The 19,278-nt window shown below is 48.3% G+C and overlaps 1 protein-coding gene across 2 annotated transcripts in view; it reads left to right on the top strand.

Annotated features, from left to right (window-relative positions):
* IMPDH2 (inosine monophosphate dehydrogenase 2) overlaps window positions 1–19,278 on the top strand; it is a 340,575-nt gene that overhangs the window by 123,758 nt on the left and 197,539 nt on the right. For both annotated transcript variants that reach the window (XM_085624345.1, XM_085624344.1), the window contains exon 7: window positions 2,580–2,779. In XM_085624345.1, coding sequence (XP_085480471.1) covers window positions 2,580–2,779 — 200 coding nt within the window. The remainder of the gene's footprint in view (window positions 1–2,579; window positions 2,780–19,278) is intronic.

Genomic DNA, 19,278 nt, shown 5'->3' on the forward strand with positions numbered 1-19,278 from the left:
GAGCTATTGTGACATTTATGTGAACCTGGTAATTGCCGGGGAAAAGAAACGCTGCAGCAGGTGCTTCAAAAGCGTAATAAACGTTCAGGCACGGCGTCCCCAGGAAGGTGGCAAGGTGGCACCGGTCGCACCACCCTAAAGCCGGCCCTGGCGCTCCATGCTTCTTTAAGTTATAAATTGCAAGTAACAAAAGGAGGTTTCTTTTGAAAGCAGTAACCTGCTGATCTGTACATACACTCTGTAATCACTTGGTACACGTTCTTTGCAGAAGGCATATTAACCCTCTGCACTAACTTCACATAAGTCAAAACCTCAACTATGCAAAATGCTTATCTCTCTCGGACGATAATTAATCACAGGAGCTATTGTGACATTTATGTGAACCTGGTAATTGCCGGGGAAAAGAAACGCTGCAGCAGGTGCTTCAAAAGCGTAATAAACGTTCAGGCACGGCGTCCCCAGGAAGGTGGCAAGGTGGCACCGGTCGCACCACCCTAAAGCCGGCCCTGGCGCTCCATGCTTCTTTAAGTTATAAATTGCAAGTAACAAAAGGAGGTTTCTTTTGAAAGCAGTAACCTGCTGATCTGTACATACACTCTGTAATCACTTGGTACACGTTCTTTGCAGAAGGCATATTAACCCTCTGCACTAACTTCACATAAGTCAAAACCTCAACTATGCAAAAAAATGCTGATCTCTCTCGGACGATAATTAATCACAGGAGTTATTGTGACATTTATGTGAGCCTGGTAATTGCCGGGGGAAAGAAACGCTGCAGCAGGTGCTTCAAAAGCGTAATAAACGTTCAAGCACGGCGCCCCCAGGAAGGTGGCACCGGTCGCACCGCCCTAAAGCCGGCCCTGGCGCTCCATGCTTCTAACAGGTAAGAAAAACACGTGCATTTGCGTTTTAAATGTCCGATCCTGCAGCAACGCACTTCCAAGGCCCATAAATGACAGTAACCCGATTGAAGGCCCCATTCTCCCGATTTTTTTTTATTTTTTTTTTACAGAATCTCCCACTTTGCTCTCCTGAAATGGTGGCATGTATGGGTAAGTAAGTACACCGTGACCCGGCCTCAATAAACAGGGCGTCTGAATTCCCCTGGCCTTGCCCTTGCCCACTAGCTGTAAATTTAAATAAAGAATAAACACTCACGTGCTCCGACCTCGAGTGGACCGAGATGCCGGAATGCTAGTGTTCTTAGCCGAAAGCAGAGACAGGGCGTTGGGCGGCAAAATGCTCCTGGGCTGGCTGCAAACGCGAGGGAAGACGCACTGCCGTGCGAACGTGCGCGCCTATAAAAGGTCCTGCTGCCCTGGCCTGCGCTGTCATTCAGTGCTTGTAGCCGTAGTAGCGCATGGGCGCTTCAATATAATACGATCCAGTTCGCGGACCCCCTGGGAATGTGTCACGGACCCCTGGGGGTCCGCGGCCCACAGGGCCCAAAGAGGGGCGCTCTAGGGGGTGGGGGCAAGTGCCCCTCCTTGCCCCCCCCTGCGGACGCCCATGTACTCTGGCGCTGAGCAGGTTGTTCCGGCTGGTTACTCTCGCGGTCCATTTGATGGTAACGGATGAAGTTGATTCCTCCAGATACGCATGGGGGAGGGGCCAGGAGTGACGGCGGCAGCTAGGAGGAAGCGAACGTGCAGAAATCCGCCCCAGGCGTCACCTTATTGCTTATTGCTTATTACTTAATGCTTCAACTTGCTACTGGGGTTACCTCTTAATCAAGAGCTGGAGGGTCTTTACAGTATGTAGAGTTTTACTTCCTCCTACCATTTTTATCAGGAACCAGGACATTGTTGGTGATGTTGCTTCATAACTTTGGCTAGGCACACTTCTGCTAGTTGCATCTCACTTCAACCTCATCACGTGTGTCTTCAAGGCCATGGTGTAAGTTCATCCTACTTTGTGTAAATTTTTCTCTTCTACCAGATTTTGCACCCTATGAGCTCACACCTTCTTCAACTCCAATTATTTTCAATCCACAACACACATTTAGATACCAAACCACAAAATACAACTCAACAACATAATTACACAAAACACCATATACATCCAATCCACATCACACAATTCCACAGCATGCCACGAAATTAAACCGCACACCACATAAGTAAACTCCACTACATACCACTCTGAAACAAAAGCACTCTGATTTGACAGTTTTTTAATTTGTTTGTTCTTTTTACCATAATGATTTTAGGTAATCGTGCAATATATACATTATACATACACTCCACAACACAAAATACCATTTCACATAATTGCAACCCCTGACACAATCTCACCCCTCATAATTCCAGTACACTCAATACCACATAATTGCTATCCACATAATTCCAAATCACACCTGCCACATAATTTCACAACACAAATTCACTCCGCACCACATAATTTCACAACTAATCAAATCCATCCCACATAATTTCTCTACACACCACATACATACACTCAATAACACATAGAAAAAACACACTGCCATTTACAATGCCAATATCTCTAACACAAACAAATGCGAGACATTGCATTTCCAATGCTTCTTTTTTATGTTTACGGTATTTTTCTTCCTTAAGGGAAGCTTCCAATTGTGAATGAGGAGGATGAATTGGTGGCCATCATTGCACGGACAGATCTGAAAAAGAACCGGGATTACCCCCTGGCATCTAAAGATACAAAGAAGCAGTTGCTGTGTGGTGCTGCCATTGGGACTCATGAAGATGACAAGTATCGCCTGGATCTTCTAGCACAGGCAGGAGTGGATGCGGTTGTACTTGTAAGTTTCTTTATGTATTTCTTCGAGTAGGTGTTCAGCAGAGCACTCCTTTTGTAATTCCTTCAGTGTAAGAATTGTTACATTAGTACAAATGGAGGTCTTACATTTTTGATTCTGCCATCACCATACCCACTTAATTTCCCTTTAATAATTCTTTGTCAGTATGTGAGTGCAAGTATTTTTTGCCTAGGAAGAGCCAAAAAGACTAGAGTAGGAAGTGCATTGTTGGGCAGTGCAATGTTGGGTAGTGCTTACAATTGAAGTTGCATAAGGATTAGGCACAGTATTTGTAATGAAAGTAATTCCAGAATGCTAAACCGGTTGCCAAGTGCCCCACATTCTGCAGTTACCTCCTCAGGTCCTAGAATTTGACCCTTTAGGCCAGCCAGTGGACAAGCGGCCATGGTGCCTTTCCATCATTTTTAGCAAACCTTTGTCACCTTGCAAGATCATGATTCTGGTCTCTTGTTACCTTTGTTACTTCCACTTCTCTTCCAGGGGATACTCAGCAATAGTCATAAGCACTTAATTGTCCCGCTCACGTGTGGGGACCCCGGAGCATTTCGAACTATATATATATATATATATAGATCTATCATGCAGCCTAAATAAACACACTAGGCTCATATATACCAATATTGCAATATATTTTTTCATTTATAAAAAAAAAAAACCAAAAAAAACCATAGAAGCATTTTTATGACATAGAGAAATGTACTCTTAACTCGTTTGAACATAGCCTTGATTTTCAAGTAAAAAGGCAAGGTAATAGCAGGCAGATTAGCCCAGAAGGCTGCATATGCAACACTCATCAAAAAACTGGCGCCGTGCCTTTAAGACCTCCAGTACTTCCATGCTCCCCTCATGCCCCACTGGTGACACTTAGGTCAGTTATTTTTTCTGGCTCCTTCTTTTTTCTGGCTCCTTCTGTGAGGATCCTGGAGCATTGGGCTCATCAGTGATTTTCCATCACAAATTGGTTTTGAAAAGTTGACATTGTTTACTTCACTCGACATCTTATAGTGCTAGCTGTACATTTCTACCATGTTTTCTGACTTTTCCAGTTATTTTCGTGTCAGAAATGCCAGCCCTTTTAAGTGTCCTTCATGGGGGAAGAAAATGGCAAAATCCGACCCACACTCTGTATTGTGAAATTAGCCAAACAATACGAGGAATACACCCTGGAGGTATGTCAATGCCTCCGTAATAAAAAGAGAGGTGCACCAAAAGGACTGATTAGTCCTTTCTTAGAAGACCCCTCACTCACCAACCTAGTTGGTGACATGCTTCATCATCGGGGTCCCACACGGATAGCCGAATGCCATCCGGGTGTGCTGCGACACCTGATTACAGTGGAGCTGGTATTTTCTTTTTTTGTGTGCAAGTGAAAAGAAGTTGTTTAAAAATTGGCCAGTTTTAACTCTGTGGATAAAACTCTTTATTCTGGAGCAACTGGACAATGTTTAAAATTCAGGGGATACAATGCAAGGTTAAATTGGCCTGAGGAATCAAAAGGTGAAGTGAAAGATAGAAAATAAAAGTGGTCTACATGTTTCAACCTCGTGGAGGATTCTCCAGGTTTTCGTCCGGACCAGTGGTAGTAACCAGGGCGGTCTACACACGCTAAGGTGTACCCTACCCTTGGTTACTGTGAAGCCCCACCTTATACTCAGTGGGGATAGATCTCTTCTTGAAATTCTAGAAAGGAAAAGCCTGTGAAGACAATATACGCAAAGCATAGTCAATTACATACATGACGTTATTAAAGTGCTCCTCTCATTCAACATCCGGTGCTCAAAGATGTGGGGAAAACATCGGATGTATCAGATGACTCTCAAACCGGTCATGCTTAATGTACCATTTTAGAATCTGTGGCACCATAGGGCTAAAGATAAACCTGATTGAATGTGATTTCCCCTATTGTCTTCTCTATATTTTATTTGAACTTTGCCCGCCTTATTCAAGGTATGCGCCATTTTTCTAGTAGTTGCTGGGTTCCCAGGACATTTGTCCTCTCCCCTCCGCCTGTCTTCCATTGTTTGAGCCTCTTAAATAGTCTTTATCTTTAATACATTTCTTTATTTTTAGAGTGCCTGGCTCACTATTGGCTGTGTTCCCCACCTTGCTGGGTTCCATGGCTCTTGGCCCCAGTGTCACGTTGCTAATAGCCTTAGCGTCCTTAGCAACCGAGCGCGCGATGCTTAGCCTCCTTTAACTTCAACGTATAGGAGCACACCTTTTACTTTGGCCGCCATGCCCTTAGACACATCAGACACTACCATTCTCCAGTATTTGGGGTGTCTTTCATAGATTCACATGCTTGAATATTCCCCGTCGTTGAAGTGGGAGTCCCACGGTATATAAAAAGCAATAGGTGTCATGTATATACATAAACCTACATAACCACATAATAGCATATACATATCCAAATAAACTTTATATACATTTCAGAACTAACATATCAAGTGAAAATACCATAGGATAGTATTGACACATAGGAAAGCTTCGAGAAAAAGAATCTCTTTACTGACATATCAATGTCGTTTTATAGTCCAACTCCAGCCAATCAGGCGCAAGCACCCTCTAGAACCTTCTCCTCAGATTTTCTACCGCACGTCGTGTGAAGGGAGTCTCCCTGAGCTCTGCTCAGTTCTTTGCTCTGGTTTGAGTTTTTCTCATCATGTCTTCAAGTAAGAAGTCTCTTTTCCATCCCTGTTCATCTTGTGGGAAGTTAAGGCTCTTTTCTGAGGACCCTCATGACAAATTTATTTATTGTCTTTACCCTGACCATAAGGTGGCCAGCTGTAAAATCTGTAGAACCTTCTCACAAAAGACTTTGAAGGACAGGGAGGGTTGCCTTTTATTATGGCTTAAAAAATTAAAGGATACAGATAACCCCCTTTCTGAGGTGGAGAGTGTAGCCTCTATTCGAACAGGAGTCTCCTCTAAGCGTGGTAGTGTTCAGGACTTGCCGTCTCCATTTCTGAAAAAGAAGAGACTTCATCTGGAGGAAGTGTCTACAGGCCAAGTCTCTGTTACCACGCCAGCGCCCCCGAGACTTAGCTCTCAGGCGTCTCTGACTCCGCCAGCGCATGTTTCCAGTCAAAAACTCGCTAAACCGTCGACTGCCCCTCCGTCGACGAGATCTGCCACTTCATCAACCTCGTCGACGACGGTGTCTAGCAGATTTCCCTCTTCGTCGACGTCTTCACCGTCGACAGTGGTGTGTTTCCCTGAAGACCATTTAGTCGACGATTCCGCTATCATCTTCGTCGACGAATAGGAAGTTGGCACTTCGGTCGACGTCTAAGGCTTCGTGGACGATCATCAAAAAGAAGTCCGCGCCATCGACGCACTCTGCATCATCGACTGCGTCGTCGTCGGCGGGCTCGTCATCGTCGACGGCAGTCTCGTCGACACGGGCTTCGTCGTCGGCACCCTCGTCGACTGCATCGACGGCGGCTTTCTCGACGGCGGCTTTCTCGACGGCGGCTTTCTCGACGACGACTTCGGCGACTTCATCGACGATTATCTCGACGACGGAGGTGTCAAATTTTGCAACGATGCCTTTGGTGCCAATTTCTACATCGGCGCCAGTATCGGTGGACACCTTGTTGCAGCGGCGCCAGGCTGCGCTGGACTCTATTATGCTGCCACCAGTCACTCGGCCATCTCATTAGCTATTCCCCACGGGTGCTGAGGAGGTTTCGGACTCTGATGACTATGTTCAGTCCTCTTTTCGAGATGCCCGTAGTCCTTCTGAGCTTCACATAAAATGCCAAGATTTTGAAGAGGATGATTCTGCGCAAGACTATTATTGTCAGGAGCAGGAGCAACATCCCCCTGCACAAATTCCCATGGCGCAGCTTCCGTTGTCTCATTTCCAACCTTCAATTCATGTTGAAAGATTATAATCAGCGGTTTCCAGCTTCGTCTCATACCTCTCCACGTGAGACGCCATCGGCTGTTCCGTCTACCCCTGTGATGCCAACAATACCGACACCATCCACACCTGCATTGTTTCCTCCTGCAACAGAGGAGGTGGGGGACAATCTGGATACTGAGGGCGAGCTTCCTGATGACTCTATGGCGGACTGGGATGACTATAAAGTCAATTCGCCAGCATCTCCTCCAACATCGCCAATTAATTCACCACCTGTCGACATATCCGGATTCCATCAACTGATGGACAGGGCAGCTCAACGCTTTCATCTTCCCATGAAGGTTAGGGAGGAGGACTGCTTTCTGTACGACTTCAAGTCACAGCCGCAGAAGCAGGTACGCGCCGTGCCTATTATTGACTTTATCTGGAACGAGGGCATTAAACTGAAACGCCTAACTCCATCCCGGCTGTCCTCCCGCGACTGGAGAAAAAGTACAAGGCCCCTGACTCTTCCCCAGCTTGCTTAGTGTCACAGCCTAAGCCAGACTCGGTGATCACCCAGGCGGCGCAACGTCGCTCCAAAAATCCATCGTCTCCACTCTCGTCACCTCCGGACCGTGACGGCCGCCGCCTGGATGTCATTGGCAAGAAGTTCTCAACTATGGCTTCAACAACTGTCCGGGCAGCAAACTCTTTGGCCATCCTCGGTCGTTACGATCGACAGATGTGGTCGGACATGGCGGCTTTGGTTAAGCTTATCCCAGAAGATTCTAGAGCGGAGGCTCTAAAGATCCTGCAGGAGGGTGAGAGGGCATCCTCCGAAATCGACTGCTCAGTTGACATTGCCTCCACGGGTTTTCGTCAATTGGCTGGAGCGGCTGTGTTAAGACGACAGGGTTGGCTTCGTTCCACCTCGTTCCGTCAGGAGGTACAGGCCAGGATTCTGGACATGCCGTATGACGAGTAGCTTTATTCGGCCAGCATGTGGAGGACGCTTTGCAAACCATTAAGGAGGATACGGAGACGGCTCGCTCCCTCGGCACTCTCCAGTTCCGGAAGCAGCCATTTCGGGGTGCACGCGTTTGCGGAACCTCCTCTTCCTTTCGTGGCTCCTCTTCCCAGTACCACTCCTACAACCAAGGACAACAACGTTATTCCTCTCAACAACAATCTTACAGACAGCAGTCTGGCAAATCTTTTAGAGGAAAGTCAAATTACAAGGTAAATTCTTCCAAAAAACAATGACTGCTTACATCAAACGACCCCTCTTTCAAGTTTTCCCCTTTCTCCTGTTGGAGGGAGAATCTCCCAGTTCTTTTCAACTTGGTCCTCAATCACTTCGGACCGCTGGGTTCTGGACATTATTTCAAGGAGCCATACTAGAGTTCGTGAAGGTTCCCCCACGCACCGCTCCATCCGGGCCTCCTCCCGCTCACCTCAGAACTTTTCAATCAGATTCAGATAATGCTCAAAAAAGGGGCCATCGAAGTGGTTCCGAAATCACAAAAAGGATTGGGGTTCTATTCCTGTTTTTTCCTCATACTAAAGAAATCGGGGGAGTGGCGCCCCATCCTCGACCTAAGATCACTCAACAAATTTCTCAAGGACCAATCATTCCGCATGCTCACACTAAAGTACATCCTTCAATTCTTCTCTCAGGGTGATTTCATGACAACAATCGACCTTCAGGATGCTTATTTCCATGTGCCCATAATTCCACGCCACAGGAAGTACTTACATTTTCGTGTGGGCCACATGGATTTCCAATTCAAGGTCCTGCCCTTCGGCCTCCGATCAGCTCCACGGGTCTTCACAAAGATCCTGGCTCCGGTGGTGGCTCATTTGAGACTGACGGGGATACAAATATACCCGTACTTGACGATTGCCTCATCAAATCCCAATCCTCCCACCAAGCGGCCCTCGATACTCAGCGCTGCCTCAATCTGTTTCAGTCTCTAGGTTTGTCGATCAACTTGCAAAAGTCTCAGCTTACACCAGCTCGGCGCAAGACCTTTCTGGGCGCGACCATCGACACGAACACTGCTATGGCCTTTGCCTCTGCGGAACATCAAACACGAATTCGACAGCTTGCAAGCTCCATCGCAGCAAAACAGTCCGCTTCAGTCCGCACATTAAAGTCTTTTCTAGGGATGGCGTCCTCATGTATCGCTTTGATCCCCAATTGCAGACTGAGGAGTCGTGCCATTCAGGAGGAATTGGACAAGCAGTGGCGTCAAATCTCCGGTTCCTTCAATGACCAGCTCGTGGTAACATCCCGCATGGTGCATGCGCTGCATTGGTGGGCCCGTCCTTCCAACATCGCAGCAGGAACATCTTTTCTAACCGCCCCAGAGCTCGTCCTCACCACGGACGCATCCATGGAAGGCTGGGGCGGACATCTTCAAGACTTATCCATCAAGGGCAAGTGGACAGCGGCTCAGCGTTTCTGGCACATCAACAGATTAGAGCTGATGGCCATTTTCTTGGCGTTGAAGTCCTTCCGCCTCCAGCTCCAAGGGGAGTCGGTCCTCATTCAGACGGACAACACCACCTGCATGCACTACCTGAACAAGCAGGGCGGGACAAGATCTCCACTGCTTTCAAGTCTGGCTCAGAGGATTTGGAGTTGGGCCATAGCCCATCGGATTACGTTACAGGCAATCCATCTGCCCGGAATTTCCAATACTCTGGCGGATGCACTCAGTCAACGTCATCGACCCACGAGTGGGAGTTACATCAGCCGACTCTGGACTTTGTCTTCGGCCGTTGGGGTCGCCCGAGTATCGACCTGTTTGCAACCCCTCAGAATTCCAAATGCCAGTCCTACGCAAGCTGGTTTTCCCCACAAAGGATCGTGCGGAAATGCCCTTTCGATAAATTGGTACAGGGTATTTGCGTACGCTTTTCCGCCGATTCCTCGAGTGTTGCGGAAGATGCGGCAACAACCGTGCCAGATACTCCTCATAGCTCCACGGTGGCCTCGGCAGGCATGGTTCTCGGAGTTGCTCCTCCTCTCCCCATGCGAACCCATCCTTCTCCCGAGGCCGGATCTGTTAACAATGAACGAAGGACGGATATGCCATCCGAATCCCAGTTCACTCAGCTTGTCAGCTTGGAACTTGAGCACCTTGAATTTGCTCATTTGAACACTTCGCCAGCCTGCAGGGAAGTGTTAGCTAGGGCAAGGGCGCCCTCCACAGTGAAGACTTATAAGCTAAAGTGGAAGCGATTTTGTCTTTGGTGTGCGTCCGCTCACATTCATCCAGTGCACGCCTCCCCTGAACACATTCTGCCGTTCTTCCTGCAGTTAGCACAGTCCGGACTGTCACACTCTAACTTAAAGGTCTTTCTAGCGGCAACATCTCGCTTTCGACAGGATGGCTCGTCCTCTCTCTATTCATCTAGAGTAATACAACAATTTTTCAAGGGCCTCTTCCGAATGTTCCCGCCCATTCAGCGACCTCCACCTATGTGGCGTCTAAACATTGTATTGGCTCAGCTCATGAAGGCGCCCTTTGAGCCAATCCACTCGGCGGATTTCAAATTCTTAACTTAGAAAGTGGCCCTCCTCCTTGCTCTGACTTCCTCCCGCAGAGTCGGTGACATCCACGCCTTGACATCCACGCCTTTACAGTACAACCTCCGTTTCTTCAATTCAGGTCGGACTGCGTTATTCTCCGCACTAATCCGGCTTTCATGCCTAAAGTGCCATCCGATTTCCATCTCAATGAACCAGTAATCTTAAAGACCTTTTTCTCGCATCCGCAGTCCCCGGCGGAGCAGAGTTTACACTCTCTGGACTTGAAGAGCTTTCTGAAATTTTACATTAGCAGAACGCAATCCTTTCGCAAATCGGATCAGCTATTTGTGGCCTACGGACGCACTTGTAAAGGGCAGTCGGTTACCAAGCCCACGATTGCCCATTGGGTTTCTTCAGCAATCTCCTTTTGCTATCAAAGGGCTGGCAAGCCTCTCTTCTGGAGTAAGGGCTCATTCAACAAGAGCCATGTCATCTTCCACTGCCCTGTTCGCTGGTGTACCCATCCACCAGATTTGCCGGGCAGCTACGTGGTCCAGCAGGCACACGTTCATGAAGCACTACTGCCTGGAATCGATTAATGAAGCGGACACAGCTGTGGGACCAGCAGTTCTACGGAATCTGTTTAAATGAGGTGAGCCTCTGCTACTTCCCTCCTCCTTGGGAATTCTTTATTGCGTATTAAATACATTGTCATTGTATTTCAGGCAATAATATTACGGCCTTCTCCAAGGCTGCTGCTTACTGCTCACTATTCTATTCAAGCATGTGAATCTATGAAAGACACCCCAAATACTGGAGAAGAACAAATGTTACTTACCTGTAAACTGTGGTTCTCAAGTATTGGTGTCTTTCATAGATTCACATGCGACCCACCCTCCTCCCCTCAGAGTCTCTTCTCCTCCTTCCGCTCTGTTGTTACTCTAGTGCTCGAAAATCTGAGGACCTGAGCCTCTGAGGAAAAGGTTCTAGAGGGTGCTTGTGCCTGATTGGCTGGAGTTTGGACTATAAAACGACATTGATATGTCAGTTAAGTGATTCTTTTTCTCAATGCTTTCCTATGTGTCAATAATATCCTATGGTATTTTCACTTTGTTAGTTCTGAAATGTATATAAAGTTTATTTGGATATGTATATGCTATTTTGGTAGATCTTTGACCGCTCGGCTTTGTATTTGTGCACCCCAGTATATTCTGTGAGAGTGCACACGCGCACACTTCTGTTTGAGTGGGTTGTATTAATTGATCACGGGCGGATTCCAGCCCTGTTTAATTACATGTTGGACTTATCTTTAGCCCCATGGTGCCACAGATTCTAAATGGTACATTAAGCATGACCGGTTTGAGAGTCATCTGATGCATCCGATGTTTTCCCCACATCTTGGAGCACTGGATGTTGAATAAGAGGAGCACTTTAATAACGTCCTGTATGTAATTGAGTATGCTTTGCGTATATTGTTCTTTTGTCTTCACAGGCTTTTCCTTTCTAGAATTTTAAGAAAGGATCTATCCCCATTGTGAGTATAAGGTGGGGCTTCACAGTAACCAAGGGTAGGGTACACCTTGGCATGTGTAGACTGCCCTGGTTACTACAACTGGTCTTGACGAAAACCTGGATGTGAGAAGTTGGCCTGATATATATGATGTCACTAGTTCTAGTGTACACCTTGTATCAGTCCAAACAACCCTTATGGTGATTGGTTGTAAAGTCACCAGTTTAACGGTTCCAAAACTGAGATTCTACATTGCTCAGTGGGGAGGGTGCCTTTTTACCCTGCCTTCCAATTTTTGGCCTCTCCCTCTGGATACCCCTCTGGTTCCAGTAAAGACTGTTCGTAATTTGGGGGTCTGCCTTAATGAGAAGCTAAGTCTGGAGTCACATGTTAATAAGATAGTTTCAAGCTGCTATCTGATCATGAGAGGTTTACGTAGGATTTTGCCCCTTCTTCCTTCTCATGTTCGAGGTACCGTGGTCCGATGTACTATTCTCAGTCGCCTGGACTACTGCAATGCCCTGCTGCTTGCCTCCCCTGCATATCTTATTCTGAGACTTCAACGGATCCAGGCAGCTGCCGCAAAACTTGCTCTTCTTAGACCGCGTTTCTCCTCCAGCACTAGGGCCTTGTCCGAACTACATTGGTTGCCCGTGCATCAGAGAATTTTGTTTAAATCTCTGTGTGTAGCTTTTAAGGCTCTTCATGGCTTTGGCCCTTTACCGCTGCAACATCTTTTTAGATGGTATACACCTACGCGCATGTTGCGCTCCTCTTCAGCTAGGTTGGCCTTGATTCCCAAAACAATGAGAGCCACCTTGGGTGGTCGTGCTTTCAGCTCTGCGGCTGCACGTTTATGGAATAGCCTTCCTGTTGAGTTACGAGTGATCCAGGATCTGACCCTTTTCCGCAGACAGCTGAAAACCTGGTTGTTCCCTAGAGCCTAATTCTTAGCCTCCCCTCCGTTTTTCCTCCTTCACTCTGTCTTTAGCGCCAGGATGCCCGTAGGGTTGCAGTGCGCTCTACAAATTTAAATACATACATACATACCAGCTATCCTAGTGGTAGCATGGACAAGAGCAGTCTTAGGCTAAACTCTGAATGGCATGTGAAGCCAGCTGTTATACCATATATAATCCCTTGAATACCAAATAAAAGGACACCACAACAGATGTATATAAAAATAGAATGTATTTATTCTAGTCAAACCCACAGCACTCTTTATGAGATTCGAAGTAAGTACAACAGTCTTATTTAAGCATACATTAAGTCACACAGGTAAGTAATACAGTTAGGCCCTAGGGGCCACGCAAACCATATACTAAAGAAGTGGTATAAGGACCACTGTCACGGAAATAGGATAGGCCTAGGCCTAGGGAATCGCTGGGGCTACACTACACTACCAACAGTTAGGAAGTGGGAGGCCCACGGGATTCGTATGCAGAGTGGAAACACTCACGCGTAATGCGTAAAAGTCACTAGCAATAGTACAGTTTAGAAATAGATAGATTTAGGACACTTCCGGAGTAGCTAGGAAGTTGAGACTGGAAAACTAGACACTAGGATAGTCACTATCCTGATGAGCACCGGAGTACCCAAGTTACCTAGCCCACAGGCTGCGGGTGTATAGGGGTGAAGTTGCGTCGGGTTTCGTCGTCGACTCCTATGGATGCCTGAAGAAAGATGCTGACAGGCAGTCAGTGAAGAGTGTCCGGTGGATCCCAAGGCTGGGATCAAGAAGAGAGGAGACCTGCAAGCAGAGGAGACAGAGTCAAGATCACTAGCCAGTGACCACGTGGAACCAGGAAGGAACCAGACGATGTCGGGAAGATTGCAGGTGAAGGTGAAGCTTGTCGCTGCAGCCAGGAGGACCAGGAAGCGTCGGACGACCAGGACCAGGAGGCGAGCTGTCCCACGAAGGCTCTTGCTGTCGGCGGCGTCGAAGTTGGACTAGGACTCACCAAGCCTTGGCAAGCGGAACCCACGCAGAATGAAGGACTTGCTTCTGGTGCAGACCAGGAAGGTCTGGGGTGCTTCTCTTTTTCAAAGAAGCAGGAGCCAGTCTGGAGGAGCCAAACCAGCGGTGAAGATTACGGGATGCGTCGTCACAAAGGCCACTAGCCAGCGGGCAAGCAACCGGACAGACGCGGCAAGCAGGAAAATGCTGAAGGGCCCCACGCAGGACTCGTTGAGTGTGGGGGGCTGATCTTCGGTGCAGATGGTGCTTGGGGGTGGGGCTTCTCAATCCCCGGTGCACAACTTCGAGGGTGCCTCGGAAGCTGCGCTTGAAGATACTAGCCACTTTTCCCAGGTAGCCGGTCCCACGTCGCTCGTCGCCTCCACGGATCTCAGCTCTGCTGTGGATGTGGATCAGGGTCGGAGAAGTCTGGAAGTCAAGGCTCTGGTCGGGCTCTGCAGTCGGTTCCTCGTAGAACGTGGGCAAAGCAAAGGGTAGTCTCTTGATGGTGCCTGTTTGCACAGGGTAGCCACTCCTTGGCCACAAGGGAGATTCTTCAGTCTTCTTCTTTCGTCGAATGTCGAAGGTCCAGAGTTTCTGTTCAAGTTTGCAGGTTCAGGATAATCTCCAGTCTTGAGGCCCAACTCCCACTCTTATACTAATCTGGGGGGCTGGGATACCTGCTAGGTCACGCCTTATGGGTGGTGTGAGAAGTTGGCCTGATGTATGATGTCACTAGTTATAGTGTACACCTTATATCAGTCCAAATACCCTTATGGTGATTGGTTGTAAAGTCAACCTTATAGACCAGCTATCCTAGTGGTAGCATGGACAAGAGTAGTCTTAGGCTAAACTCTGAATGGCATGTGAAGCCAGCTGTGATACCATATATAATCCCTTGAATACCAAATGAAAGGACACCACAACAGATATATATATAAAATAAAGTGTATTTATTCTAAGCAAACCCTCAGCACTCTGAGATTAGAGGTAAGTACAACACAGTCTTATTTATGCATACATTAAGTCACACAGGTAAGTAATACAGTTAGGCCCCAGGGGCCACGCAAACCATATACTAAGTAAGTGGTATAAGGACCACTGTCACGGAAATAGGATAGGCCTAGGCCTAGGGAATCGCTGGGGCTACACTATACTACCAAAGGTTAGGAAGTGGGAGGCCCACGGGATTCGTATGCAGAGTGGAAACACTCACGCGTAATGCGTAAAAGTCACTAGCAATAGTACAGTTTAGAAATAGATAGATTTAGGACACTTCCGGAGTAGCTAGGAAGTTGAGACTTGAAACTTAGACACTAGGATAGTCACTATCCTGATGAGCACCGGAGTACCCAAGTTACCTAGCCCACAGGCTGCGGGTGCATAGGGGTGAAGTTGCGTCGGGTCTCGTCGTCGACTCCTATGGATGCCTGAAGAAAGATGCTGACAGGCAGTCAGGGGAGAGTGTCCGGTGGATCCCAAGGCTGGGATCAAGAAGAGAGGAGACCTGCAAGCAGAGGGGACAGAGTCAAGATCACTAGCCAGTGACCACGTGGAACCAGGAAGGAACCAGACGATGTCGGGAAGATTGCAGGTGAAGGTGAAGCTTGTCGCTGCAGCCAGGAGGACCAGGAAGCGTCGAGGACGACCAGGACCAGGAGGCGAGCTGTCCCACGAAGGCTCTTGCTGGCGGCGGCGTCGAAATTGGACTCTGACTCACCAAGCCTTGGCAAGCGGAACCCACGCAGGATGAAGGACTTGCTTCTGGTGCAGACCAGGAAGGTCTGGGGTGCTTCTCTTTTTCAAAGAAGCAGGAGCCAGTCTGGAGGAGCCAAACCAGCGGTGAAGATTACAAGATGCGTCGTCACAAAGGCCACTAGCCAGCGGGCAAGCAACCGGACAGACGCGCCAAGCAGGAAAATGCTGAAGGGCCCCACGCAGGACTCGTTGAGTGTGGGGGGCTGATCTTCGGTGCAGATGGTGCTTGGGGGTGGGGCTTCTCAATCCCCGGTGCACAACTTCGAGGGTGCCTCTGAAGCTGCGCTTGAAGATACTAGCCACTTTTCCCAGGTAGCCGGTCCCACGTCGCTCGTCGCCTCCACGGATCTCTGCTCTGCTGTGGATGTGGATCAGGGTCGGAGAAGTCTGGAAGTCAAGGCTCTGGTCGGGCTCTGCAGTTGGTTCCTCGTAGAACGTGGGCAAAGCAAAGGGTAGTCTCTTGATGGTGCCCGTTTGCACAGGGTAGCCACTCCTTGGCCACAAGGGAGATTCTTCAGTCTTCTTCTTTCGTCGAATTTCGAAGGTCCAGAGTTTCTGTTCAAGATTGCAGGTTCAGGATAATCCAAAGTCTTGAGGCCCAACTCCCACTCTTGTACTAATCTGGGGGGCTGGGATACCTGCTAGGTCACGCCTTATGGGTGGGACCTGGGAGGGGGTGGTTACACCCACTTCCCTTTGTCCAGTTTCGCGCCAGAGCTGGGGCTGGAGTGCCCCAGCACCGGTTTGAACTGGACTATGCAAGGAACACCTTGTGTGCCCCAGGCATGTCTCATTCCTTTCAACCCACCCTGCCCCAATACACTAAAGGCTGTCTGGGGAGGTGCTAGCACCTCCCCAAGCAGGAAACCTATTGTCCAGGCCTCCCTGGCTGGGATCACTCCCAGCTGCAGGAGGTCAGACTTGTGTCGTGGCAGCAGCATCCATTTTGTGATGCTGAGGCTTTGGTCAGAGGCTAACAGTGAAGTATGATTTTAACATGTCTTTCCCTCTAGAAGGGGGGAATAATATCCTCATGTCCAGAACTGGTATGGGGGTATTATTCCAAAGTGTTAGACACCTTACACGACATGTTTCGATAAAGCCAAACCATAGTTACCATAACCGTTTAAGATTATAAGGCACTTTAAGAGTATATGGTAGGCTATATCATAGAACAGCTATAAGGACATGGTTCCGAAAGCTGCAGACAGGCTCAGCTCATGCTAGAGCACCATCTCACATGTTACCAAGCACTCTGCCTCCAGGATTGTTAAGGCCTGCCATAGGAGTGACTGATAGGTACACATGTGTCTATATATAAGGGTAGATATAGGCATACTATATCTAAGCAAGGGGTGATTACACGACCTTGCCCCAGCTGAGTGATCAGCCAGTTGTGTCTGATTGGAAGGCCAGACCAGGGGTGGCATAATACATGCTGCAGCCCCTGGGAGGCCTAGGGTACACCTATGCCCTGGGTACCTAGGGTACACTGTACAGGGTCCAATAAGGTGATCCTTACCAATTGTGTATGTACCTAGGGTACATGGAGTCCATTTTAAGGAGAGAGCAGACAGCCTGAGACCCTGAATGGCAGGATCTCAGGCCAACTAAGTCGAAAAACCAGCTAGACACTAGGCAAAAGTTGGGGGTAACCATAGTCAGATATCCACCTTCCTACACTGGAGAATCCTCCACGAGGTTGAAACATGTAGACCACTTTTATTTTCTTTCTCTCCCTTCACCTTTTGATACCTCGGACCAATTTAACCTCGAATGGTATCCCCTGAAATTTTAACATTGTCCAATTGCTCCAGAATAAAGAGTTTTATCCACCGAGAGTTAAAACTGGCCAATTTTTAAACCACTTCTTTTCACTTGCACACAAAAGAAAATACCAGCTCCACTGTAATCGGGTGTCGCAGCATACCCGGATGGCATTCGGCTATCCGGGTGGGACCCCGATGATTAAGCATGTCACCAACTAGGTTGGTGAGTGAGGGGTCTTCTAAGAAAGGACTAATCAGTCCTTTTGGTGCACCTCTCTCTTTATTACGGAGGCATTGAGGTACCTCCAGGGTGTACTCCTCTTATTGTTTGGCTATATTGATTAAGGGGATCAGGAGGATTCTCATGCAGAATACCCTTTCTCTCTTTGTTTTTTCTTGTATTGTGAAATTACCATCCTCACACAGACCTCACAAGTGCTATTACTGCCAGCAGTTCTCCAGAAGGACCGTTCATGACAGGGAAAGGATCACATTGCATGCTATATAATAGAGGACATGGATCTACAAGTGGCCTGGAAAGGCATCCGTCTAAAGAGCCCTCCTCTCAAGTAAGGTCTGAGCATAAGAAAAAGCGGGGAAAAATAAGACATCGGTCGGGGTAATGCTGTTGACAGAAAAGATCGGCGTCGAAGATAGTCTTATGCTCACCGTCTGCTTCCAAGTCGTCGACATGAAGACCTTTATAGCAGTCGACAGTGAAAGATCGATCGCCGTCGAAATGGCTGGCACATCGATGCCAATTAAGTCTAGAAAAGCGTCGGCTGCTAACCGGCTGATGTTGACTATCCCTATAGATGTTGACTATTAACTTTTTAACCATTTTGAGTGTTATTACTTGCAATTGCCGCGCTACTCACCTTCACACTGGAGCTCCCACTAGGCCGGTCCTGCCGTCCATTTCCCTCACGCGGTCTAGCGACTGTGAGGGTGTCTGCTGCTGCACAGCAGGGCTGATTGGCGGGGAGGGGTCACAGGAGGCATTAAATCGCACACTGGAGCGGACGCGCAGACTAAGACGGGCTAGCCCAGGCAGCGCATGTTTTTTATAGCTCTGTTAACATTTTCTTATCCGCGCTTTTAACTTTTTAACCATTTTGAGTGTTATTACTTGCAATTGCTGCGCTACCCTCACACCGGAGCTCCCACTTGGCCGGTCCTGACCTCCATTTCCCACACACTTTCACGCGGTCTAGCGACTGTGAGGGTGTCAGCTGCTGCACAGCAGGGTTGATTGGCGGGGAGGGGTCAGGGGTCACGGGAGGCATTAAATCGCACACTGGAGCAGACGCGCAGCGGACACGCCGCTGGCGCACCAGGCAAGCCCATCTGCGCCCGAATGGGCCCAGGGGCCAGGAACCCTGGCCAATTCCGGGCATATTCGGGTATTGATCCAAGATCCTTTGATCTCAGACCCTATCCCTTAAAACCGGAGATGGTGATCACACTCAAAGGCCTCCTCATCCCACAGGGAGAGAGACCTCTAGCTCCACACCGGTACACAACCCGGGCCACTACAATCCCAGCGGCAATGATATCCTGAAACTCACGGTCCTCAACACAAGCTCATTACAGAAACATGCTATTGAGATCCTCACGATCCTACAAGATGATGCCCCTGACATACTAGCTCTAACCGAAACCTGGCTTGACGAAGACTCCGGTCCTACCATCTTGGGAGCACTACCCAATGGTTATGACGCCTTCTGGCATAATCGGCCATCGGGAAAAAGAGGAGGTGGGGGTTGCGCTTCTGTATAAAAATCACCTGACCATTGATAAGGTGTCAGGAAATAACCTAGAAGGAGCTGATATTCTAACAATTCAGGTCTGCCACTACTCATCCAGTCTAGTAATTATGGTAGTATATCACCCACTTAAATGCCCCCCACGCTTCATAGACCTCCTGACAATGTGTTTCTAAACTCTGCTCAGGCTTCCAACAATTCCTGGTGGTAGACTTCAACTACCACTGGGACCAACAACTCAGAGAGGCACAGGCCCGACAGCTAGAGGAGACGCTCACCACTCTGGGGCTTACACAGCTAATAACCTCTACGCATGAGCTAGGACATACCCTAGAC

This window comes from Triturus cristatus, chromosome 9, assembly GCF_964204655.1.
Source record: "Triturus cristatus chromosome 9, aTriCri1.1, whole genome shotgun sequence".
NCBI lineage: Eukaryota > Metazoa > Chordata > Amphibia > Caudata > Salamandridae > Triturus > Triturus cristatus.